General features: G+C 46.1%; 1 protein-coding gene across 1 annotated transcript in view; it reads left to right on the top strand.

The window, feature by feature from the left end:
* ABCA4 (ATP binding cassette subfamily A member 4) overlaps positions 1-27,908 on the top strand; it is a 387,635-nt gene that overhangs the window by 307,675 nt on the left and 52,052 nt on the right. Inside the window, exons 38-42 of the mRNA XM_073643222.1 lie at positions 4,338-4,453; positions 6,687-6,834; positions 9,054-9,177; positions 26,217-26,346; positions 27,564-27,684. Coding sequence (XP_073499323.1) covers positions 4,338-4,453; positions 6,687-6,834; positions 9,054-9,177; positions 26,217-26,346; positions 27,564-27,684 — 639 coding nt within the window. The remainder of the gene's footprint in view (positions 1-4,337; positions 4,454-6,686; positions 6,835-9,053; positions 9,178-26,216; positions 26,347-27,563; positions 27,685-27,908) is intronic.

The raw sequence follows: 27,908 nt of genomic DNA, 5'->3' as shown, positions 1-27,908 counted from the left end.
TCTCTACGTTTGGTGATATTGTTATCATACCTTGTAGATGATGATGATGATAAAGCTGATGGAGTAGGTTCAGTGAAGTCAAAGCTGGGATCATTCTTCTTCCGAGCTTGATCACTGACGAACCTGGAAAAATAGGAAAAGGGAGGAAAAGACACATTATGCTGTCCTTTATACCGTGAGCCATAGTCTGCCCATTTATCCTGCATGCCTTTTGGCAACTTGAGAACTACTGGAGTCACGCCATGAGCAGTATCAAGGTAGCTCAGTCCTGAAAGACGTGGGTCTAATTTTGCCAATTCTATTTCCTTTAGCAGGTCACTCAGGTCTTGAAGTTTTCGATTGTCCTTGTTAGTTATTTTTGGGAAGGCTTGCAGTTTCTTAAATAAGGCAGACTTCTGAGCTGCCGTAGGTTTGCTCCAGTCTCTCCCATACTGCAATAAGACCTGCATCTGAATAGTCCACATGAACTGCCCATATTGTCTTGATGCGCTCCGCTGATTCAGGACCTAACCAGTTGACAAGCAAATCTAGTTGTTTCTTGCCAGTGAGATTAAGGTCTTGGATTACTGCTTGAAAGGTCGATTTCCAGGCTCTATAATTTTCGGCACAATCATCAAACTTTGAGAGACTGATGTTTATTAACTCCCTGCGAATCATATATCTGGCGAATTCAGACATGTCCGACCTCCCGGTCATAGTTGCAAGGTTAACTTGTAGTATCCCTGGGGAATGTAAGTTCTATGGCTTATATGACTGAGACGGATCAGGACGGAATGATGTGGCATGAGTGTTAAGTTGTGGTTTAGTCTCTATAGGGTCTGCTGGCTGCGGCCTAAATTGTGGGTTAGTGCTGGAAGTTACCTTGTCAGCAGTAGGTGGCGACATTTCTTGGCTTACGGGTGCATCCATTTGGTGGATTGGAGGTGGCGCTGGTACAGATGGTAAATGTTTTAGCACATAGTCTGTAATGCGATCAGCTGGGTCCTCCATTTCTCTTGGAATAAAGCAGTCCATATCAGCATCTTGACCTAGTGCTTGTTCAAGGACCTTCAGTTTAGCGAGGGCTGCTGCTTCTTCCCTTTCCGCTTGGAGTATTTTTAATTGAGTTTCCATCTCAGTTTCCTGCTTTTTTTAATTGGGCTTCTACATCAGCCTCCTTCCTAGCAAAGGAGCTTCTTACTCTAGCTTCCTCTGCAGATGCACGGATTTCCAGTATCTTGTCAGACAATGTTGACTTCCTGGACTGAGATGATCTGGAAGACCGAGATGTGATTTTGGTCGAGGCTGTACGATGTGACCTAAGCTCTTGGAGGTGTGCGATGCAGAGTTCTGCCTTATCCTGGGCATCTCGCACTAATGCGGTCTTTTCTTGGAGAAGAGTCTCCCTTTCAGCCAGCTCTGCTGGGGCATCATCCATATCACAGTTACTCAGGAATGCGATGTACTTAACAGACAGTCTCTGGTAGCGATCATAGGCGGCAGATAAACTCTTCAATTTGGTGGTTAAATCTGCTGCATCATTGTTAGCACATAGAAGAGCTGCTAAATAATGATCAACTATGCCCCATAAATGATCTATGTTATCATGGACCTCATCTCTGGTTGTCTGCAGGTTCTCTCTGACCTTTTGTGTTGGCTTGGTTACACGTTTTGGTCGTACATCCTGCTCTGCAGTAAGTGTGGACTCTGCTCCTGGAGCATCTGTGGTGTCAGGAACATGATGTGCTTCTCCCACAGAGGGATCCACTGTGCCCTTTGTAGACATGCATTAGCTAAGATGATGGACGGTCATAGACTTGCTAGCAGACATGCATATGCACACAGACACTGAAGACTTAGGTCTCGTTACTATTCTGCCACCGATGTACGTGGGGCGAGATGTGTCTGAGGGATGTGACACAGATCTCTGTATAAGCAATGGCATATAGCGTCAACTCACTGACCTGCGCTCCTGTTCCTCATGAACTGCACGTGGTAATCCGGAATGATGATGCAATGATGAATTCAACAGATTTATTTACAGTTCTTGATGAGGTGAGATGAGGGAAGGTGAAGGATGAGGAAAGATTAGGAATTGTAGGTATTAGAAGCGCCAGGTAAGGTGGTAACAAGAGAATCCTTTCTCCAGTCCTGCAGCATGTGTAGTCAAGATGGATGTGATGAAGAAGAAGGAAGTGAGGAGCAGGAGATAGGAGGAGTTACAGACCGAAAGGTGTTGTGGGTAAAACACAGGAATAATACATGTTATAACAACGGCCAGTAGATGGCAGCAAAGTACAACAATACAATAATCATGTAACATTAGGTAATGCCCAACATGGCTGAAAGTCTTTTCAAACAAAGAGCTGGACAGCACAATGTTATCATATTAAAAGATGAGAATATCCCTAAGGGCCCCGTCACACTAAGCGATGCAGCAGCGATCCCGACAACGATACGACCTGTCAGGGATCGTTGCTGCATCACTAATACATCGCTGGTGAGCTGTCAAACAGGCAGGCTCACCAGCGATCAGGGGAGCAGCGATATCGTGGAAAGAATCGTTCCACGATGTCCTGCTCCCGTTACCAGCCTGCTGCAAGCAGGAGCAGGCTGGTAACTATGGTAAACATCGGGTTACTAAGCGCGCGTGTGCCCCTAGTAACCCGCTGTTTACCATGGATACCACTCTGCTACGGTGCGCGGGAGCCTCCGTGCACCGTAGCAGAGTGGTATCCATGGTAAACAGCGGGTTACTAAGTGCGCGCGTGCCCCTAGTAACCCGATGTTTACCATAGTTACCAGCCAGATCGTTGGTCCCGCTGGTCACACACAGCGATGTGTGCTGGCCAGCGGGAGGCTAACGACCAAAAAATGGTCCAGGACACTTTGCAACGATCAGCGACCTCACAGCAGGGGCCTGATCGTTGCAAAGTGTCACACACAGCGACATCGCTGGTGAGGTCGCTGGTGAGTCACCAAAACCGTGACTCAGCAGCGATATCGCTAGCGATATCGCTATGTGAGACGGGGGCTTTAGTGTCAGAGTTGAATATGTAGTTAAATAATTACTCAACTTGTCTGCATGATAACGCAAGGAAGAATAGGAATTGTTGCATTACTAAAAGAATAATACATGTCTGGTAGATGTGCATTCAAGAAAAAGGGAACCCCATAATTCATTTAAAGGGGTCTTAATCCTGTTGCCGGCTACTAGTGCCCACATGCTAAGTAGAAACTCAAAGCTTGGAGTCTAGAAAGTGCAGCTCGAAGCTCCGGGTGCCAATTGTAATTCTGTAACAGGGCCCCTACTGTAACAACCATGTGATAATTGACAGGGTCTTATTTGCTTTTTTTCTCCCTACTCCCCCCTTTAAAGGGAATCTATTAGCAATATCAAGTCTCCTAAGCCGTATATAGGGGCATGTAGGTGAGTGATAGAAAGTTGAATAAAATGATACCTTGATATCTGTGATCTGAAGTTTTATTCCAGATAAATTCACATTTTTCTTAATATGTAAATGAGCTGTTAAGATCTATGGGCCGGACATAGATCTCCCTGAGAATCTGCCTCCGGAGCTTATTTTAAGTGAAAGGGGGTTTTACCATTGTGAGGCATGTAATGACTGACAGTCTGCTCTCCTGATCTACATGTCTCACAATGGTAACTCCTCCTTTAACATTAAGCTCTGGAGGCAGATTCTCAGGGAGATCTATGTCCAGCCCATAGATCTTAACAGCTCATTTACATGTAAGAAAAATGTGGATTTCTCTGGAATAAGACATCGGATCGCCAATATCAAGATATCATTTTATTCAGCTTCCCATGACCTACATGGCCATATAGATGGCTTAGGAGGGTTGATTCTACTGACAGATTCCCTTTAAGGAACAAAAACCCAGGTACAGCTTTTACCTCTACACCCTTGTTGAGAGGCTTCAGGTCCTTTTATCTGTTAACCACATGTAAATTGTGTGGTTTTCTTCTTGTATTCCACAAAGACTAAATGGAAGATGCGATGCAGGTCTATACAATAGTGTTCCTTAAAGGGGCTGCCCCATAAACTACACAGGATAGATGATAAATGCATGATCCCTGGGTCTACTGAGCCCTCCACTGATCTCAAGAATGGGCGTCCCCTGTGTGAATGGCATATTAGTGAGCATGTGCGACCACCATTCATCCAGACAGTGAATGTTGGGACTTTGGGACCCTTGTTCTTGTGATTGGTTCCAAATATCGGACCCCCATACATTTATCAGATATCAGATGTTCAGTAAGCAAATTAAGTTTTTATCTATCTGGACAATATTCACATACTATTGTACAATGGTCACTTGTACTCTTTGTGTCTCAGGCAAACTATGCTATAAGTGTCGCCATGGTGGTATTAATATTCATCGGTTTTGAAAAGAAGGCATATACTTCCGCTACTAACCTACCAGCGCTCATAGCTCTGCTCTTTTTCTACGGGTAAGTGCTACAGATTTGCAATTAAACTGGTTGTATGTAGCTTATAGTGTTTCATGAGGTTTTCTGTATATACGAGCCATTCTATTCATTCAATTTACGAAAGAACAGCATGACAAGCTGGCGAGCACCTGTCCCCACCATCAATGGGAAAATAGCTTCTTATATATTTAAATACCAGATTTCTCTAAAATCTAACATTTTAGGCTTTATCAGAGCACTATTGCAGTTGCTAGTTGATAAATGACCACTAGGTGGCAATCCTTTGCTCAGACCAGTATAGTAAATGATGCATATTAGTGATTTGGAAAACATTTGCCCTCCTCTGTTTTGGTTATGTCTTACAGTAATAACAAATATAAATTATATATATATATATATATATATATATATATATATATATATATATATACAGTACAGACCAAAAGTTTGGACACGCCTTCTCATTTAAAGATTTTTCTGTATTTTCATGACTTTGAAAATTGTACATTCGCACTGAAGGCATCAAAACTATGAATTAACACATGTGGAATTATATACTTAACAAAAAAGTGTGAAACAACTGAAAATATGTCTTAAATTCTAGGTTCTTAAAAGTAGCCACCTTTTGCTTTGATGACTGCTTTGCACACTCTTGGCATTCTCTTGATGAGCTTCAAGAGGTAGTCACCGGAAATGGTTTTCACTTCACAGGTGTGCCCTGTCAGGTTTAATAAGTGGGATTTCTTGCCTTATAAATGGGGTTGGGACCATCAGTTGTGTTGTGCAGAAGTCAGGTGGATACACAGCTGATAGTCCTACTGAATAGACTGTTAGAATTTGTATTATGGCAAGAAAAAAGCAGCTAAGTAAAGAAAAACGAGTGGCCATCATTACTTTAAGAAATGAAGGTCAGTCAGTCCGAAAAATTGGGAAAACTTTAAAAGTGTCCCCAAGTGCAGTTGCCAAAACCATCAAGCGCTACAAAGAAACTGGCTCACATGAGGACCACCCCAGGAAAGGAAGACCAAGAGTCACCTCTGCTTCTGAGGATAAGTTTATCCGAGTCACCAGCCTCAGAAATCGCAGGTTAACAGCAGCTCAGATTAGAGACCAGATCAATGCCACACAGAGTTCTAGCAGCAGACACATCTCTTCAACAACTGTTAAGAGGAGACTTTGTGCAGCAGGCCTTCATGGTAAAATAGCTGCTAGGAAACCACTGCTAAGGACAGGCAACAAGCAGAAGAGACAAGTTTGGGCTAAAGAACACTAGGAATGGACATTAGACCAGTGGAAATCTGTGCTTTGGTCTGATGAGTCTAAATTTGAGATCTTTGGTTCCAACCACAGTGTCTTTGTGCAACGTAGAAAAGGTGAACGGATGGACTCTACATGCCTGGTTCCCACCATGAAGCATCGAGGAGGAGGTGTGATGGTGTGGGGGTGCTTTGCTGGTGACACTGTTGGGGATTTATTCAACATTGAAGGCATACTGAACCAGCATGGCTACCACATCATCTTGCAGTGGCATGCTATTCCATCCGGTTTGCGTTTAGTTGGACCATCATTTATTTTTCAACAGGACAATGACCCCAAACACACCTCCAGGCTGTGTAAGGGCTATTTGACCAAGAGGGAGAGTGATGGGGTGCTACGCCAGATGACCTGGCCTCCACAGTCACCAGACCTGAACCCAATCGAGATGGTTTGGGGTGAGCTGGACTGCAGAGTGAAGGCAAAAGGGCCAACAAGTGCTAAGCATCTCTGGGAACTCCTTCAAGATTGTTGGAAGACCATTTCCGCTGAATACCTCTTCAAGCTCATCGAGAGAATGCCAAGAGTGTGCAAAGCAGTCATCAAAGCAAAAGGTGGCTACTTTGAAGAACCTAGAATATAAGACATATTTTCAGTTGTTTCACACTTTTTTGTTAAGTATATAATTCCACATGTGTTAATTCATAGTTTTGATGCCTTCATTGTGAATGTACAATTTTCATAGTCATGAAAATACAGAAAAATCTTTAAATGAGAAGGTGTGTCCAAACTTTTGGTCTGTATTGTATATATATATATATATATATATATATACACCATATAATAGTATATATATATATATATTTTTTTTTTTCATTTATTTACTTTTTTTTAAATATACATAATATTTAAGAAAAAATTGAAAATAATTCTGAATCCTAATTTAATGGACTGTACACACTAAATATCTGTATTTCCTGTGAATTATTTGCATTTGCAGATGGGCTGTAATCCCTATGATGTATCCAGCATCATATCTATTCAATGTGCCAAGCACGGCCTATGTGGCTTTGTCCTGTATAAATCTGTTCATTGGCATAAACAGCAGTGCCATTACCTTCATCCTGGATCTTTTTGAGAGTAATAGGGTAAGTAAAGCTGAACCCCAATATATACAATATTATGTTGTTTTAGCTTATTTACATATTGATTTTTTTTTCAAAAAGTTATTATATATAAACATTATAAACACATTAAAGAAGTTCGTGTGACCCTGCAGCATGATCCCTGATCTGCAGTATGGTTGTGACAACTTCTCATTTCTTCATGGAAATACATATTGGTTGTCAGGGCCTAACCCTTTTATTGCAAGGAAATTTAAAGGGAATTTGTCACCAAGTTTTTGCTATCTCATCTGAGAGCAGCATAATGTAGGAAAAGAGACCCTGAATCCAGTAATGAGTCACTTAGTTTACTGGGTGCAGTAATTGTGACACAATCAGAGTTTTTAGATGTAGCATGAAGCAGAGCTCAGAAAGCTAAACCCGCCCACACCATGGCTTTCTGTGTACATTGTATATTGACAGTGAGCTGCTTAACACAGGAAGGGGCGTGGTCAGACCAGGAGGCATGCTGGAGCTAGTCTGGCATTGATAATCTCCTGCTAATAAAACCTTCATTGTAAGCAAACAACAACACACAGCCTAATAAGTGATACATCGCTGAAATCACTACCACAGCACCTACTTCATGCTGCCCTCAGATTACATAGCAAAAACTTGCTGACAGAAAAAAGAAACTGAAGTTGGCTGAAGTCGAACTCTCTGCTGTCTCACTATTTTGACAGCTGTTTGAGACTTCCTGCTTCTGAGCTGGGAGATACCACTGTGAGGGGAGGAGACTGGGAGTGTGCAGCATGAAAACAGCACAGGGGGATCTGTGCTGCTGTCTTACTTTTTGCTGGATATATTTATGTAAGAACAAATATAAGATGGATTCCTGTGTATTATGAATCAGCATTGGGCTAGAAAAAAACCTGCAGTAAATCCTGTCAAAGCATTCTCCTCAATATTTTGTGACTGTGGCTGCCTATGTTCAGTGAGAGACTCTGATTAATCCTTTAAAAACAGGTTATTTATTCATTGTTATGCTGATGAAAGGGGTTTTCCCACAAACAAAATTACATTTTAATCAATAGATCTTGGAATAATAATAACTTCCACAATTGGATGTGTTTAAATAAAATGTTCCTGTGCTGAGATAATCTTATAAATGTGCCCCTGCTGTGTACTGTGTAATGGCTGTGTCTGACCGTGCAGGAACATGGTCTGTTCATACCACATCTCCTGGCCAAGGGGAGAGAAGAAAAGTATACAGACATTACAGCAGGGGATCACAGCTGATTCTTTCTTTGAAGTAAAACATTGTTTACAAACAGGCAGTGAAATGTTTTACCTCACAGAAAGAATCAGCTGTGATCCATGACTGTAATGTCTATATACTTGTTGCTTCCCCCCTGCCCAGGAGATGTGGTATGATCAGACCATGTCCCTGTACGGTCAGACACAGCCATTACACAGTACACAGCAGGGGACATTTATAAGATTATCTCAGCACAGGAACATGTTATATAAACACATCCAATTGTGGAAGTTATTATTATTCCAAAATCTATTGATGAAAATTAACTTTTGTTTGTGGGAAAACCCCTTTAATTCTTTTTTAAGCAGCTATGTCCTCCTCCTGTATATTTAGAGACAGTTGTGTCCTCCAACTTTATCTGGACTGCATAATACACAGGGACCTCTGATTACTCCATGCTGAATATTCTTATTTATGACTAATAAGAGTAAAGTTCAGGCTCCTGACAGGCCGTGAGGTTCACATTTCACTTAATTTTGCTGATTCTCTGCCTATTGGGATGTATTGGTGAATTAATTCACCATGTTTGTGCTTCTTTTTAGGTGAATTCAATAGTACAATAGGTAAATTGATTCTCCTGTAGACCACTGGGTTCCCAAAAACTGTAAAGCATGTAAAATCCTGCCAGATTTGAGCACAAGGCTTCACTTTGTCAGGATTATCAGTGGTGCAGTAATGCAATGATTCCTAAATGTACAATATTGTAATCATGGAGCATATTGTGAATCATCTTCTGTATGGTCAAAGAGTAGATAGGACTATCTGGTCACTGACTAATACAGAATTTCTGGTGTAAGGTGTAGTCAACCTTTGTATTTATCACTTTATAGGGACACTATGATCAGAAAGTAACAGAATTTACAATATTTTGTTGTTTTATAATGGTCAATTTTTTCTATATTTTTTTTACTTGGTTTCAATGTATTTTTTGTTTGATTCATTCTAGTCTTTATTGAAGTTCAATGAGAAGCTAAAAGATTTGCTCTTAATCTTCCCGCACTTCTGCCTGGGGCGAGGACTTATTGATTTGGCAATGAATCAAGCAGTGACTGACGTGTACGCCCGCTTTGGTAAATACATGGATATTCCTCTAGGGTTAAACAAGGGGAATGCTTTAGATTTGGCTATGAGAACTGCAGTTCTCCTGAGAAGTTCTCAAGTAGTTGTTCCTTGCTGTACAAGATTATCAGGGAATGCATATTGTGTTTCCTTATAGCACCCATTTATTGCAAACGGTAAAAAGTGCACAGATAAAACAAAGAATGCCAGCTTCTGCATTTTTGGGCATATATTGCCCAAAAACATAACGGGTGCTACAATCCCCACAGGGCCATACTTTGCCCAGACAATGTCTTTCCTTACATAAAGCCATACTGTGCCCACATCAAGTGAAACAATTCCCAAATAGCTCCCCCATAGAGCCCTTTCTTGCCCATTTTACCTTGTCCCCATGTAGTGCTCACAGATTGACATACTTTGCCCACATAGTGCTCAAAGTTCTCTTATGTAAACCAGCACTCAAAAAGGACCAAACAATGGCCAAATTAAAAAAAAATGGGTTATTGCACCTTTTTGGTCTTTATAGCTCCCGATCCTCATTGACTAAGCTTTATTACCACCAACATATATTGCACCCCTGCATAGAAATTGCCATTATTGTGGGAACCACTGGTAGAAGTAATAACATCTTACTGACATAACTAGTCTTACTGTATCTCTAAGTGAGTAGCTCTAGCCAGGCCTAGACTGACCCACAGAAGAACAGTAGAATCCTCCAGTGGGCCCCCACCCTCTTATATGAGCAGTACTTGGCACAATATACAGTACAGACCAAAAGTTTGGACACACCTTCTCATTTAAAGATTTTTCTGTATTTTCATGACTATGAAAATTGTACATTCACACTGAAGGCATCAAAACTATGAATTAACACATGTGGAATTATATACTTAACAAAAAAGTGTGAAACAACTGAAAATATGTCTTATATTCTAGGTTCTTCAAAGTAGCCACCTTTTGCTTTGATGACTGCTTTGCACACTCTTGGCATTCTCTTGATGAGCTTCAAGAGGTAGTCACCGGAAATGGTCTTCCAACCATCTTGAAGGAGTTCCCAGAGATGCTTAGCACTTGTTGGCCCTTTTGCCTTCACTCTGCGGTCCAGCTCACCCCAAACCATCTCGATTGGGTTCAGGTCTGGTGACTGTGGAGGCCAGGTCATCTGGCGTAGCACCCCATCACTCTCCTTGGTCAAATAGCCCTTACACAGCCTGGAGGTGTGTTTGGGGTCATTGTCCTGTTGAAAAATAAATGATGGCCCAACTAAACGCAAACCGGATGGAATAGCATGCCGCTGCAAGATGCTGTGGTAGCCATGCTGGTTCAGTATGCCTTCAATTTTGAATAAATCCCCAACAGTGTCATCACCAAAGCACCCCCACACCATCACACCTCCTCCTCCATGCTTCACGGTGGGAACTAGGCATGTAGAGTCCATCTGTTCACCTTTTCTGCGTCGCACAAAGACACGGTGGTTGGAACCAAAGATCTCAAATTTGGACTCATCAGACCAAAGCACAGATTTCCACTGGTTTAATGTCCATTCCTAGTGTTCTTTAGCCCAAACAAGTCTCTTCTGCTTGTTGCCTGACCTTAGCAGTGGTTTCCTAGCTGCTATTTTACCATGAAGACCTGCTGCACAAAGTCTCCTCTTAACAGTTGTTGTAGAGATGTGTCTGCTGCTAGAACTCTGTGTGGCATTGACCTGGTCTCTAATCTGAGCTGCTGTTAACCTGCGATTTCTGAGGCTGTTGACTCGGATAAACTTATCCTCAGAAGCAGAGGTGACTCTTGGTCTTCCTTTCCTGGGGCAGTCCTCATGTGAGCCAGTTTCTTTGTAGCGCTTGATGGTTTTTGCAACTGCACTTGGGGACACATTCAAAGTTTGCCCAATTTTTCGGACTGACTGACCTTCATTTCTTAATGATGGCCACTCGTTTTTCTTTACTTAGCTGCTTTTTTCTTGCCATAATACAAATTCTAACAGTCTATTCAGTAGGACTATCAGCTGTGTATCCACCAGAATTCTGCACAACACAACTGATGGTCCCAACCCCATTTATAAGGCAAGAAATCCCACTTATTAAACCTGACAGGGCACACCTGTGACTTGAAAACCATTTCCGGTGACTACCTCTTGAAGCTCATCAAGAGAATGCCAAGAGTGTGCAAAGCAGTTATCAAAGCAAAAGGTGGCTACCTTTAAGAACCTAGAATTTAAGACATATTTTCAGTTGTTTCACACTTTTTTGTTAAGTATATAATTCCACATGTGTTAATTCATAGTTTTGATGCCTTCAGTGCGAATGTACAATTTTCAAAGTCATGGAAATACAGAAAAATCTTTAAATGAGAAGGTGTGTCCAAACTTTTGGTCTGTACTGTATAAATATATATATATATATATATATATATATATACTGCTCAAAAAAATAAAGGGAACACTCAAATAACACATCCTAGATCTGAATGAATATAATATTCTCATTGAATACTTTGTTCTGTACAAAGTTGAATGTGCTGACAACAAAATCACACAAAAATCATCAATGGAAAGCAAATTTATTAACCAACGGAGGCCTGGATTTGGAGTCACCCCCAAAATTAAAGTGGAAAAACACACTACAGGCTGATCCAACTTTGGTGTAATGTCCTTAAAGCAAGTCAAAATGAGGCTCAGTATTGTGTGTGGTCTCCACGTGCCTGTATGACCTCCCTACAACACCTGGGCATGCTCCTGATGAGGTTGCGGATGGTCTCCTGTGGGATCTCCTCCCAGTCCTGGACTAAAGTATCCGCCAACTCCTGGACAGTCTGTGGTGCAACGTGACGTTGGTGGATGGAGCGAGACATGAGGTCCCAGATGTGCTCAATCGGATTCAGGTCTGCGGAACGGGCGGGCCAGTCCATAGCTTCAATGACTTTGTGGCGCCACTGAGGGTTCGACCGCGGCAGGAATGCTGCACTTCTTTAGTGGAGTGTAGTGTTCCTCCTCCGAGGTAAGGCCAGTGTGATAGTCGTGACCCAACATCTTGCATCCAACACCACACTTCTCCACCAGAGGGAGCTAGTATGCACTAGGTGCTGCTCCCCTGGTTACAGGGAGACTGGGGAACACAAAGTGGTAGGAACCAGTTAGTGGGTGAGGATGGAGGACTTACAAGTTAGTTACACTTTAAATTTCATATTTAATAAAAAGCCATCTTTGATCTTGGTTCTTCTGGTCCTTTTCTGCTAGTCTTTTGGCTGGTCCTAGTTAGTCAAGTTCTAGTGGTCGTACTGTGCTGTTCAACTACTGTGTGTTAATGTGACTTCCCTCCGGGAGTGCAGATCCTGTGTGGGCCTGCACCGGTAAGGGACACAGCCCTCGTACCCTGGTCTTGGGATGAGAGGTAGGTTGCAAACAAGGAATGTCTCAACCCGGCCAAGGACCAGGATCAAGAAGGCCCGGGAGCTGTAGAGTGTAGCTCCCCAGCAAATGGGTCCCGGGGAGGATGCAGACGGAGCGGAGTACGCCACCTGTCCTTGCCTACCTGATCTATTCAGAGGGATTCCGCCTGCATGAGGGGTACCGGCCCCCGACACCCGACCTTGTACTCTATGTCCTGGACGGGAAAGCCCGGTTAGGCCCTGAGGATCCCACCGGTCATCGGATGGAGAGGAATTGCCACCCGTGCCCTAGTCCTGAGAGGAGCTCAGAGGGAGTCCCGGCCTATCTACACGAGCACAGACGGGAAAGGGTGAAGTCTGTAGTGCAGGAACACTCTGGTGTAGGGTCGCTACCGAACACTGGACTGTCTCGGAGGTAGTCGGACCGTCTCTGGTGGCCGCAGAACTCCACGGGGAGCAGGGAGTCGCCTTCCCACTGTCATCTCTAAGTGAGTAAAGCCTTGGAAGTTCACCCCTATGGCATCCGGACTGTTCATTATGCGCCATACCATGCGACGCTGTGCCCGTACTCCTCGCACTACTACCCCCCCTTACATCCTGTCTGCCTGCCCTGAGGCCCTGCTCCGCCTGTGGGGAGCAGTGAGAACTTTGGCCGCCATGACACCGGGCCTCGGCGGACTGTAGCGGCGCTGGTGACCCTTCACCAGGCACCACAGGTGGCGTAGTCGTTAATCAGACACTCAACCCGGACAAGCCCACACCATCTCTTTCTAATGTGACGGCCCTGAGCACGGGTCGGGCCCGGGCCACGGCTGCAACCCACCTCTCGATCACAGGGCCCGACACCGAGTCCCCCAACACCCAGGGTAAAACACGGGCTTCTCTGAGTAGAGGCGTCACACCTTCATCTTGCAGGAACTGCTGACACACTCCAGCCACATGAGGTCTGGCATTATCCTGCATTAGGAGGAACCCAGGGCCAACCGCACCAGCATATGGTCTCACAAGGGGTCTGAGGATCTCATCTCGGTACCAAATGGCAGTCAGGCTACCTCTGGCGAGCACATGGATTCTCCGGTGGACCCACGTGCTGGCACTGTCTGCAGACTACAGCTACAGGCACAGAAGTGATAAAATGCCGGCTGATCAGAACAGTGTTCCGTTCAGTACACATGAGCTGCGGAAGAGAGAGATTCACCGATCCCTGGTTGATCAAGGTGCTTTATCGCAGTGTTCAGGATCCAGCAGGATTGATCAGTGTTCTGGTCAGTATGAGAAGTGAGCTGCAGTCTGCAGCTGAAGAGATGCAGTGTCCTGTGCACTGCTCTCCTGGGATGTCTAATGCTGGGAGGAGCAGTCAGCAGCACTCAGTGACACTAGCACATGACACGCTGCAAGCACGGCAGCTCACACGTGTTAGTGCTACTGATTACTATTCACCGCTCCTCCCAGCATTACACATTCCGGCAGCAGAGTGCATGGGTCACTGAATCTCTTCTGTTGCAGTGCAGACAGCAGCTCACTTCTCATACTGACAGAACGCTGATCAATAAAGCTGGATCCTGATCACTGCAATACCGTACCTGGAACAACCAGGGAGAGCGGTGCTGCTGTTGGTAAGTCTAACAGTGATTGGCAGCAGCGCAGCCAATCAGTGTTAGTTTTGTTTGTGGCCTCTCCCCCGCACTGACAGCACAGCTCAGGTAATGAGCCATGATGTGCTTAGTAACAGTGCTCCTCCCTCACTGTGTCACAGGCTGACAGTAAGGAGCACAGGGAGAAGGATCATGGCTCCCTGCTACATCACTCACCAAAGGTTAGATATATGTAGCTGAGCAGGATTATCACCCATAACTAAGTGAGCCCCTGTCAACACCAACAGTGAGTGTCATAGGGGGGCTTTACTAATTGGTGATAGAGGGTGAGAGGGCTCAGTCACTAAGCGAGGACTGACCCATGACTGACTGAGCCTCCCCTGTATCACCACTCACTGAGCCTCCCCTGTATCACCCCTGAATGATATAATGTCCCCATTTTGGTATAATGTACCCCATCCTGGGCCCCATGTTATAACCATGTCCGCCATCCTGGTGTAATGTCCGCCATCCTGATATAAAGTCCCCATCCTGATATAATGTCCTCCATCCTGATATGATGTCAGCCATCCTGGTATATTATCCCCATCCTGATATAATGTCACCCATTCTGATATAATGTCCTCCATCCTGATATAATGTCCATCATCTTGATATAATGTCCCCATCCTGATATTATGTCCTCCATCCTGGTATAATGTCCTCCATCCTGATATAATGTCCCCATCCTGGTATAATGTCCGCCATCCTGGTATAATGTCCTCCATCCTGACATCCTGATATAATGTCCTGTCCGCCATCCTGATATAATGTCCTCCATCCTGATATAACGTCCCCCATCCTTGTATAATGTCCCCAATCCTGATATAATGTCCCCATCCTGACATAATGTCCGCCATCCTGGTATAACGTCCTCCATCCTGGTATAATGTCCTCCATCCTGATATAATGTCCTCCATCCTGGGATAATGTCCTTCATCCTGGTATAATGTCCTCCATCCTGGTACTATGTCCTATCTGCCATCCTGATATAATGTCCGCCATCCTGATATAATGTCCGCCATCCTAATATAATGTCCCCCATCCTGGTATAATGTCCCCCATCCTGACATAATGTCCGCCATTCTGGTATAATGTCCTCCATCCTGGGATAATGTCCTCCATCCTGGGATAATATCCGCCATCCTGTTATAATGTCTGCCATCCTGATATAATGTTCTCCATCCTGATATAATGTCTTCCATTCTGGTAAAATCTTCTCCATCCTGGTATAATGTCCTCCATCCTGGGATAATGTCCTCCATCCTGGTATAATGTCCCCCATCCTGGTACTATGTCCTGTCTGCCATCCTGATATAATGTCCGCCATCCTGATATAATGTCCTCCATCCTGATATAATGTCCCCATCCTGACATAATGTCCTCCATCCTGGTATAATGTCCTCCATCCTGGTATAATGTCCTCCATCTTGATATAATGTCCTCCATCCTGATATAACGTCCCCCATCCTTGTATAATGTCCCCAATCCTGATATAATGTCCCCATCCTGACATAATGTCCGCCATCCTGGTATAACGTCCTCCATCCTGGTATAATGTCCTCCATCCTGATATAATGTCCTCCATCCTGGGATAATGTCCTTCATCCTGGTATAATGTCCTCCATCCTGGTACTATGTCCTATCTGCCATCCTGATATAATGTCCGCCATCCTGATATAATGTCCGCCATCCTAATATAATGTCCCCCATCCTGGTATAATGTCCCCCATCCTGATATAATGTCCCCATCCTGACATAATGTCCTCCATCCTGACATAATGTCCGCCATTCTGGTATAATGTCCTCCATCCTGGGATAATGTCCTCCATCCTGGGATAATATCCGCCATCCTGTTATAATGTCTGCCATCCTGATATAATGTTCTCCATCCTGATATAATGTCTTCCATTCTGGTAAAATCTTCTCCATCCTGGTATAATGTCCTCCATCCTGGGATAATGTCCTCCATCCTGGTATAATGTCCCCCATCCTGGTACTATGTCCTGTCTGCCATCCTGATATAATGTCCGCCATCCTGATATAATGTCCTCCATCCTGATATAATGTCCCCATCCTGACATAATGTCCTCCATCCTGGTATAATGTCCTCCATCCTGGTATAATGTCCTCCATCTTGATATAATGTCCTCCATCCTGGTATAATGTCCTACATCCTGGGATAATATCCGCCATCCTGTTATAATGTCTGCCATCCTGATATAATGTCCTCCATCCTGATATAATGTCTTCCATTCTGGTAAAATCTTCTCCATCCTGGTATAATGTCCTCCATCCTGGGATAATGTCCTCCATCCTGGTATAATGTCCCCCATCCTGGTACTATGTCCTGTCTGCCATCCTGATATAATGTCCGCCATCCTGATATAATGTCCTCCATCCTGATATAATGTCCCCATCCTGACATAATGTCCTCCATCCTGGTATAATGTCCTCCATCCTGGTATAATGTCCTCCATCTTGATATAATGTCCTCCATCCTGATATAACGTCCCCCATCCTTGTATAATGTCCCCAATCCTGATATAATGTCCCCATCCTGACATAATGTCCGCCATCCTGGTATAACGTCCTCCATCCTGGTATAATGTCCTCCATCCTGATATAATGTCCTCCATCCTGGGATAATGTCCTTCATCCTGGTATAATGTCCTCCATCCTGGTACAATGTCCTATCTGCCATCCTGATATAATGTCCGCCATCCTGATATAATGTCCGCCATCCTAATATAATGTCCCCCATCCTGGTATAATGTCCCCCATCCTGATATAATGTCCCCATCCTGACATAATGTCCTCCATCCTGACATAATGTCCGCCATTCTGGTATAATGTCCTCCATCCTGGGATAATGTCCTCCATCCTGGGATAATATCCGCCATCCTGTTATAATGTCTGCCATCCTGATATAATGTTCTCCATCCTGATATAATGTCTTCCATTCTGGTAAAATCTTCTCCATCCTGGTATAATGTCCTCCATCCTGGGATAATGTCCTCCATCCTGGTATAATGTCCCCCATCCTGGTACTATGTCCTGTCTGCCATCCTGATATAATGTCCGCCATCCTGATATAATGTCCTCCATCCTGATATAATGTCCCCATCCTGACATAATGTCCTCCATCCTGGTATAATGTCCTCCATCCTGGTATAATGTCCTCCATCTTGATATAATGTCCTCCATCCTGGTATAATGTCCTACATCCTGGGATAATATCCGCCATCCTGTTATAATGTCTGCCATCCTGATATAATGTCCTCCATCCTGGTATAATGTTCCCCCATCCTGGCATAATGTCCTCCATCCTAGTATAATGTCCTCCATCCTGGTACTATGTCCTCCATCCTGGTACAATGTCCTCCATCCTGGTACAATGTCCTCCATCCGGGTATAATGTCATCCATCCTGGTATGATGTCCTTCATCCTGATATAATGTCCTCCATCCTGGTATAATGTCCTGACATAATGTCCGCCATCCTGGTATAATGTTCTCCATCCTGGGATAATGTCCTCTATCCTGGGATAATATCCGCCATCCTGGTATAATGTCCTGCATCCTGGGATAATGTCCTCTATCCTGGGATAATATCCGCCATCCTGGTATAATGTCCTCCATCCTGATATAATGTCCTCCATCCTGGTATAAGGTCCTCCATCCTGGTATAAGGTCCTCCATCCTGGTGTAATGTACTCCATCCTGGTATAATGTACCCCATCCTGGTATAATGTCTTCCATCGTGGTATAATGTCCTGCATCCTGGTATAATGTCCTGCATCCTGATATAATGTACCCCATCCTGATATAATGTCACCCATCCTGATATAATATCCTCCACCCTGATATAATGTCCCCATCCTGGTATAATATCCACCATCCTGGTATAATATCCCCCATTCTGATATAATGTACCCCATCCTGGTATAACGTCCGTCATCCTGGTATAATGTCCGCCATCCTGATATAAAATCCCCCATCCTGGTATAATGTCCTCCATCCTGGTATAATGTCCACCATCCTAGTATAATGTCCTCCATCCTGGTAGAATGTCCACCATCCTGGTAGAATGTCCTCCATCCTGGTATAATGTCCTCCATCCTGGTATAATGTCACCCATTCTGATATAATGTCCTTCATCCTGGTATAATGTTCTCCATCCTGGTATAATGTCCTCCATCCTGATATAATGTCCTCCATCCCGGTATAATGTCCTCCATCCTGGTATAATGTCCACCATCCTGGTATAATGTCCTCCATCCTGGTAGAATGTCCACCATCCTGGTAGAATGTCCTCCATCCTGGTATAATGTCCTCCATCCTGGTATAATGTCATTCATCCTGATATAATGTCTTTCATCCTGGTATAATGTTCTCCATCCTGGTAAATTGTCCTTCATCCTGGGATAATATCCGCCATCCTGTTATAATGTCTGCCATCCTGATATAATATCCTCCATCCTGATATAATGTCCTCCATCCTGGTATAATGTTCCCCCATCCTGGTATAATGTCCTCCATCCTCGTATAATGTCCTCCATCCTGATACTATGTCCTCCATCCTGGTACAATGTCCTCCATCCTGGTACAATGTCCTTCATCCGGGTACAATGTCATCCATCCTGGTATAATGTCCTCCATCTTGGTATAAGGTCCTCCATCCTGGTATAATGTACCCCATCCTGATATAATGTCACCCATCCTGATATAATGTCCTCCATCCTGATATAATGTCCCCATGCTGGTATAATATCAGCCATTCTGATATAATGTACCCCATCCTGGTATAACGTCCGTCATCCTGGTATAACGTCTGCCATCCTGGTATAACATCCTCCATCCTGGTATAATGTCTTCCATCCTGGTATAATGTCAACCATCCTGATATAATGTCAACCATCCTGGTATAATGTCCACCATCCTGATATAATGTCCACCATCCTGGTATAATGTCACCCATCCTGATATAATGTCCTCCATCCTGATATAATGTCCTTTATCCTGATATAATGTCCACCATCCTGGTATAATGTCCACCATCCAGGTATAATGTCCTCCATCCTGGTATTGTTAGAACCCCCCTGTTTGTTTTTTTTCTATCTTGTGTTTTGCGGTCACGTGACCACCTGCCTTTTTATTCCAGCTCCGCCCTTTTGGCTGTGCTGGACTTCAGTGTTGTTTGACTGTTTTTCTAGCCAGGTGCTTCGGTGCCTATCTCTGTCAGTTCGCTTGGTCCTTCTGGGACCTCTAGTACCTTTTTGTCAGTTTGTCTTTTTGTGTTCTGCAGCAACTTCTCTGTTTAGGAGGTGTCACATTTTTGTTCCAGTCCTTAGTTCTTTTAGGGACCCCTCCCCTTATGCTATAGGTTTTCGTTCAGACTAGCCGAGGCCTAAGGCGGGTCTGTCATGAAAGTTAGCCGCCATCTTAGGTATGATACGTCATACCTGAAGATATTCCCTATTGTCATTTCTAAAAATCCCTCACACAGCTCCTACCATGTCACATCTCTCCAGCCCCTGGTAAACAGAGCAATTCGCCCCCCACCTCTGGAGATCAGTCTCCAGGGACTTCTTTGATATGGTAAATAGATGGGCCAGCCTTGTTGTGTCCAAGCAAGACAGAGTCAGCGAGACCCTAGGGTGTAATTAACACCTTGATGTCACTTGAAACCAGAAGCAAACCATTTGTGCAAGCCTGAAAACCTCTCCATTGCCTCAAGAAACCATGTGCTTTCTTTGTGGAAAATGGCCGCCAAAAGATACAGATATACTATCAATTCATAACCACACGATACAAGTTAGGGAACCCGAACAAAATGTATCATGTGGGGAAGGTGCCCGCGGACACAATCATGGGACTTATAAGTCCATGAGTTGCCTGGAAAGCTAGATATTTAGAAGAACCATATACAAGGTCCCAGGGGAGGCATGTTTAGAGTCAATGGCTTCCCCAGAAGAGTAGGGTCATGACGAGACCTCTGGTGATACGATGAGATCACCCCAGGGAAAGTTATGGGTACTTTTCTCAAATGGAGCCAAAACTTGCATTGGTAGGGGGGGGGGCTTAGTAAACTGACATCACGAAGAGTGGGCGTGACAGGACTCTAGTATAGCCGACAGCCAGAAACCCCCTTCAGTTTTGACCCTGGAGATGATGTGAACAACTCCTAACGTCGGGTCCAGGTCTCTGAGTGGGAGGAGCACCTTTGCTATGTGCTACTGAGGCCTGGACGACTGCAACTAAGCTTGAACCTGTGGGATAGCAGAGCCTCCCTTGCACCACAAGAACGGTAACTGATTTATCGTTGTTATTCCTGTGTTTTGTATTTCTAATTGTTATATCTCTTATTCTGGCCAAATACCGTTGTATAGTTAATTGTATAGCCTTGTAATCTAGTGTATTCTTATAATCGATTAAATCATAAATTAATCGTGGGCTGTATCCTTTACTCTGCATATACGAATCCATTGGTCCAGAAACGCTTGGCTGAAACGCTACTGGGTTGGTTCCTGACCCGATACAAGTCTATTAACGGACTGGGCTTGTATCAAACGAGAACTGGTGGCAGAATACCATCTGGGGGATTTGAGGAAGGCTGGCAGTGACGGTTGGAGGTGTGGATATATATTACTGGCGCAGACAGGGAAATATATATACCACCCTCACTGCAGAGGGCCTCAAATACCCAGTGGGCTACAGGACGGCCTCTCCGGCGACCACTAGGTGCAGTACCTTGACTGATCTGAGAGGCAAGGGGGCGCCAGAGAGTTGTGCCTGTATCGTGGCATCACGGATTGGTGACGTGTAAGGGACAACACACCACCGTGTTTTCCCCCGCTGGTAGCAGCTTCCTGGCACTACTTACTCTAGGTGCAGTACCTTGACTCACCTGAGAGGTAAGGGGGCGCCAGAGAGCTGCACCCACCGGCCGGCATTTCATCACATTGGTGGCAGAGCGGTGGGATTGCAGAGTATAGTGTACGTGGGATCCCTACTCACAGACACTAAAGACAGCCAGTGGTAATTTCCACTGCTGGAGTCTTAAGGTCAGCCCAACACTAGACGGTCAGAGTAAAATTATAACAAGGTGTGTGCAAACTCAGGGTTGCAGCGGTGTCAGTGACCCAAGGTTACCAAGATGGCAGAAGGCACCAGGAACAAGTTGAAGGAGAAGACCAATGCTTTGGTCGGTGAGCAGGTGGGGGAGGACAATGTTACTCATAGTGGGGAGGAGCTCAGCTCGGGCACCTCATGAGCCAGTCCCCAGTACTCGGTCCCGCAGTGGACTGCCCACCACCTGCCCACCACAGCCTGTCCAGCATGGATGCCCTCCTGCAATCGGCCCTGGCCAGTCAGCAGTCTGGGGACACCGCCACTTTTCGGCTCCTCATGAATGAACGCCGGCGAATAGAAGAGGCAGAGCGTGCAGAAGAAGCTGCAGAGCGTGCAGAACGAGATGCGGAGCGTGCAGAGCGAGATGCGGAGCGCAAGCATCAACTGGACCTGGCTCAGCGTGGATTACTTCCGGCACCTCCAGCACAGCAGGAGGCGAAGACCTGTAAAGTCCGAGCCGAGGACTCCCCCCTGATTGAGAAAGATGGAGACCTGGACTCCTTTCTGTTGTCATTTGAAAGGACCTGGCCAGGGATCAGTGGGCAAGATACCTGACCCCCCGTTTGAGGGGTAAGTCCCTGGATGCCTTGGGGGACTTACCTGCCGGGGAGGTACAGGACTATGACAGCATCAAGCGGGCCCTGATCCTGCAGTACAACCTCACTCCGGAGTCGTAGCGCCAGAAGTTCCGGAGCCTGCTGCGTGGCCCCAAGGACACCTGGACCGATCATATGCGGGCGCTGTTGAGAGCCGCAGAGCACTGGACCTCGGGTCTAGCGCTTACTACCCGCCAGGAGGTCCAGGAACTATTCGTCATGGATCAGTTCTTGTGGAACTGCCCGGAGGACCTCCGACAGTTCCTCCGTGACCGAAAACCAACTGGGGCTTCTGCTACAGCCGCCCTGGCAGATGAGTATGCCAATAACAGGGCGCCTGAGCAGAAGAAGTCTGCCAGCAGCACCTGGAGAGGGGGTAAGCCCAATCCTGCCCCTGTTTCCCCAGCCCCCAGAACACAAGGGGTGTATCCCCCTGTTGCCCTCTCCAGGCAAGGAACAGATGTAAGACGTTGTCATCATTGCTACAAGCCAGGACACATTAGGGCTGAGTGTCCCCAGCGCCAAAAGGCCCCATCCCAGTCCCAGAGAGCGCCCAATGTTCTGTGTGTGAGAGGGGGTGGTGGTAGGTCCCTGGACAATATCCAACCCGTCACCATAGGCCGTTCTGCGGTCATGGGACTGCGGGACACTGGCGCTGAATGAACCCTGGTACGGCCTGAGGTGGTGTCCCCTCAAGATTTTGTACCGGGAAAGACCCTTTCCGTCTCCGGGATTAGAGGCGTGAAGCCGGCACTTCCCGTTGCCATGGTGTATTTAGATTGGGGTGCCGGGAGGGGGATGCGGGAGGTGGGAGTAACACTAAATATTCCCGCAAACGTTTTATTAGGGACCGACTTGGGGCGGCTAGTGTCGCAGTATGTACCCACTGAACCCCAAAGTTCGGCTCCCCCAGAATGTCTTGATTTATCTGCTTCTAACGCCAATAATGTTGTATGGAGTGTGTCTCCTGCGGAGGAGGAGGGAGTGGAACCTGAGAGTAACACACACACAGACACAACACAAACAGTGTTGTTAGTGAGAGCAGGCGAGGAAGGTGAGGATGCCCCCAGAGGTGCTCACCCAGCGCACAGGGACCTCTTGTTCTCCGGTGAGGGAGGAGGGGGGCAGGATCCTGTAGAGGGAGGCTCAGGGATGGAGAGGAAGGTTGCTACCCGCAGTGTAGGGCTTCCAGGAGAATCCAGGCCGCTGAGTCTAGGGCCTCTGCAGGGGGGGGAGCGAGCCATGGGGGGTGGGGATGTCCCAGGAGAGGAACCGCCAGGTAAGACCCCAGAGCAGGAGTTCCCCACGTCCGGGATGTCGACAGGCTTAGGAAGCCTGCCTGATCTGGCGGCTTGGTCAGAAACCGAGGGGAAGCGGGCACTACCCACGGTCACAGCGGTCATAGCTGCTGTCACCAGGAGTGGGAGCGCCGGAGCCCAAGGAGCCTTGCAAAGGTCCGAAGGCTTCCCCATTTCTGACCAAGTGGCAGCTGGGTCAGACAGCGGCCAGGAGACATGTCCGGAGGTGCTGACGGAAGATGTGGCAGTTTCTTCGATTCTTGCCCCATCGAGTCAGGAGTTTCGGGCTGCGTTGGAAGCCGACGACAGCCTGAAAGCGCTCAAGGAGCGGGCGGCACAGCCTCCCCAGGACTCAGACGGTGAGCATATGGTCTGGGACCAGGGACGGCTGTACCAGATGACGGTCCAGCAGGGTTCACCGGAGGCGTGGCCCTGGGACCGACAGTTAGTGGTACCCTATCCGTTCAGGGCGGAATTGTTGCGGCTCGTGCACGAGATTCCGATGGCCGGACACCTGGGGATCGCTAAAACCAAGGCCAGGATAGCTCAGCATTTCTACTGGCCTGGGATGAGAGCCAAGGCGACGGCCTACTGCAAGTCATGTGTCACCTGTCAGAGGGTGGGGAAGTCGGGGCGGCGCTCAAAAGCCCCACCGATACCTCTGCCAATCCTTGGAGAGCCTTTCTCGAGGGTGGCTGTGGATCTCGTGGGACCCCTGCCCACTGGCCCCCGCGGGAAACGCTTCATACTGACTGTAGTAGGCTACGCCACCCGGTACCCGGAAGCAGTAGTTTTGTCGTCCACCAAGGCCGACAAAGTGGCAACCGCCTTATTGGAGATTTTCTCCAGAGTAGGATTTCCCCAGGAAATGCTCACCGATCAGGGGACCCAGTTCATGTCGGAGCTGATGGAGTCCCTATGTAAGCAAATACAGGTGCAACACCTGGTGGCCAGCCCATATCACCCACAGACTAATGGCCTGTGTGAGCGGTTCAATGGCACCTTGAAACAGATGCTTAAGATGTTCGCCGACTCCTACAGGAGCGACTGGGAACGTCTTCTCCCGCACCTGCTATTTGCTTACCGGGAGGCTCCGCAGGCCTCAACGGGGTTCTCCCCCTTTGAGCTCCTGTACGGGCGACGTGTACGGGGATCCCTGGCTCTGGTGAAGGAAGCATGGGAAGGGCATTTAGCCACCTCGGAGGTGTCGGTCATCGAGTATGTCGCGCGCCACCGGAACAGGATGATGGCCTTGGCAAAGCTGGTGCAGGACAATATGGCCCAGGCCGACCAGAAGTGGTGGTACGACCAGAATGCTTGTGAGAGGACCTACCAGGTGGGTAAAAAAGTGTGGGTACTGGTCCCCTTACCACAGAACAAGCTTCAGGCAGCCTGGGAAGGTCCATACCTCGTGCACCAGAAACTCAACGCCGTCACCTATCTTGTCACCCTGGACCACGCCCGTGGGAGGAGGAAGGCCTTCCACGTGAACATGATGAAGGCTCATCATGAGCGGGAAGCGTATGCCCACCCAGTGTGCAACCTTTCCGAGGAGGGAGAAGTAGAAACCCTCCTGGATCTGCTCGCCAAAGCCAAGGCGGGTGGATCCATCGAGGATGTGAGGGTTGGCCACCAGCTCACGGAGGACCAACGGTCCCAGCTGGAGGCCACCCTGCACTCCTTCCGGGAGCTGTTCAGCAGCCAGCCCGGAAGGACTGAGATGGCTGTCCACGACGTGGTCATCTGCGATCAGCCCCCGATCCGGCGTTCAGCATAACGGGTCTCTTTCGAGGTGCAGGAAAAGCTGCGCCAAGAGATAGACGAGATGCTGAAGCTGGGGTTGATCCAGGCATCCAACAGCGCGTGGGCCTCACCTGTAGTCCTCGTTCCTAAAAAGGACCAAACTATGCGGTTCTGCGTGGACTACCGGGGGCTCAACGCGGTGACGGTCCCCGATGTGTTTCCCATACCACGCATCGATGACCTGCTCGATCGTATGGCCGGGGCCAAGTACCTGACCATCATGGATCTGAGCCGGGGATACTGGCCGATTCCCATAACCTCCGCGGCAAGTGAACGCTCTGCCTTTATCACCCCTTTTGGACTATACGAGTCCACGGTGATGCCATTCGGCATGAGGAATGCCCCTGCCACTTTTCAGCGGATGGTCAATACGCTGCTTGAGGGACTTGGAGGGTACAGCTGTATGGTAACCATACAGGCACATGCCCGCTGTATAACGTATTTCTTACATGTTGTGTGTGAAGTGGGCTCCACTCCTGAGCCAACTCCACACATGCAGATCCTGCTATGGACGTACTGGTACTGTACATTCATCTGTGCCAAGGCATTAATATTTTGAATTGATTTTATGTATGTGCATGGGGAGAGGAGCGCCCTTATCGGCACTTGCTTTCTTAAATAAGGCACGGAACAAATGCATTTAGAACCTTTTTTACATGCATAAAAAGTTGCAATTTGCACAAAATTATATAACTATGGAACATTTGACACACTCAACGTCAGCTCTTTTTTTAACATTGAAAAGTGTGCTACCATGCTTAAAATGTTGCGCTTAAATAATTTGCACCAAATTTATCGTTAGGGATGAACTATGATAAATATGGAATAATGGAGTTGAAGTGAGTACACAAGATTTGGCTCAAATTACGCCATTTTTGATAAATGTGAACCATTGTGATTTTATGTTACACCACAATATTAGCAAATTTTACCACACAATTGGTGGGCTTGTACTATTTCTATGTAGCTACATAGTGGGCCCCAGGAATGATTTTCTCTGGTGGGCCCAAGGCACACCAGTCTGACGCTAGTTATATCTGTATATACCTTTTGTACATACTACTGGGGCAATCAGAGCAATGATGACATTTTAATTCTTCTGTTCACTCATTTGGGACTTTTTATTCCTGTTTATAATACATGTATTATTTCTAGTTTTCTGTTATAATTTACCCATAACGCTGTGTTTCATTCAGGTGAAGAGCATATAACAAATCCTTTCCAATGGGAGTTCCTAGGAAGAAATATTATTGTGATGGCCGTTGAAGGAGTTGTGTATTTTGGCCTGAATCTACTTATTCAAAACCGTTTCTTTCTCAGCACTTGGTGAGATATACTGTACATTATAAACTCAATAGATCTGACTCTATATAGGGACAGTTCCAGAGCATTGTGTTATGGCTGACCTGGTGTGGTGGATCAATTAAGCCATAGGTCAGAGTGAGCATGCCAATTAGCTCCCTCCTAAAAAGAAAAGGACTCTCTCACCGGTGACACCTATAGAGGAAGCTACAAAGTAAGTCAATGTCCACCCCCTTAAAGAGCCGTGTAACATGCCTGGGGATAAACATGTTGGAAGGCTTATATATTATGCTTTGCTTATACAACACCAACATATCCCATAGCGCTTTACATACATCATGATCACTGTCCCCATTGGGGCTCACAATCTACATTCCCTTTCAGTATGTATTTGCAGTGTGGAAGGAAACCGGAGAAACCTTGTAGATGTTGTCCTTGGGGAGATTTGAACCCAGGACTCCAGTGCTGCAAAGCAACTGTTATGATTGAATCCTAACCCTTACATGGGGATGAACAAAACAGGGCAGATGGTAAACCTGAACACCACAGCTTTGTATACAGACTAGGCAATCCCTAACCTGACCATAATTTTTCCCTGCCTGACTGCGGAAGCAATAAAGAAAACCTCAGCAAAATAATCCTTCACTGGGGAGCTGGGACTCCAAACATCCATCTAACTGGGAATATAGCCAGCAAAGACTGCATGTGACAGGAGAGTATAAATAGCACCTCCCAAGATGTGATAGGACAAACCAAAATGAGGTAGTGAAAACGCCTGCACAGAAGCAAAACAGCAAAGCAAAGACAAGAACATTATCAACAGTTGGACAGAGACAACACAGGCTGTGGCTCAGCAGAGAGGGAAACTGACCCACAGCCAGAGATCACTGAGTCGAGCCTTGACACCAACAGTGCTAACCACTGAGTCACTGTGCTGACCAAGGCTTCTTAAAGGGTCAGACATTGTCTTACAGAATAGCCTCAAGAGAGCTAATTTGCATGTTTTTCAATGGAGTATTGCCAGTAAGATGCCATACTCTGGTTTTCTTAATATGAGCCAATGAAAACACATACAAATTGGACCAAACAGAGCACTCATGTGAAGGGGGAATGAGGTTTTAGGTGGAATAAATGTGGCTAAACAAGTTCAGCTCTATATGGCATGTTATGTCCCAGGTGCACCATTCGTTGCAATTTTTAGAACAGGAATACTCATTAGTTGATTTTCACATGTTTTGCAGGTTTGCACAACCTCCAAAAGATCATATCGAAGGAGAAGATGAAGATGTTGCGCAAGAGAGACATAGAGTGATAAAGGGTGGAGGGAAGAATGATATATTGCGACTAAAGGAATTAACAAAGGTAAATTATTGCATTTGGTTACATATGACAATAGCTGATTGAAGTATAGGCCCAAGATACAGTCGTGATATTTATTAGTATATTTAAAGGGAATCTGTCATCAGGATTTTGCTATGTAATCTGAGAGCAGCATGATGTAGGGACTGAGATCCTGATTCCAGAGATGTATCACTTACTGAGCTGCTCGGTGCAATTTAGATAAAATCACTGTTTTCTTTGCTGTG

Source organism: Phyllobates terribilis, unplaced genomic scaffold (genome assembly GCF_046119375.1).
Source record: "Phyllobates terribilis strain yellow unplaced genomic scaffold, ASM4611937v1 Scaffold_8__6_contigs__length_399053987, whole genome shotgun sequence".
NCBI classification, from domain to species: domain Eukaryota; kingdom Metazoa; phylum Chordata; class Amphibia; order Anura; family Dendrobatidae; genus Phyllobates; species Phyllobates terribilis.
Note: the sequence above shows the minus strand (reverse complement) of the source record. Positions and strands in the feature narration are given on the sequence as shown.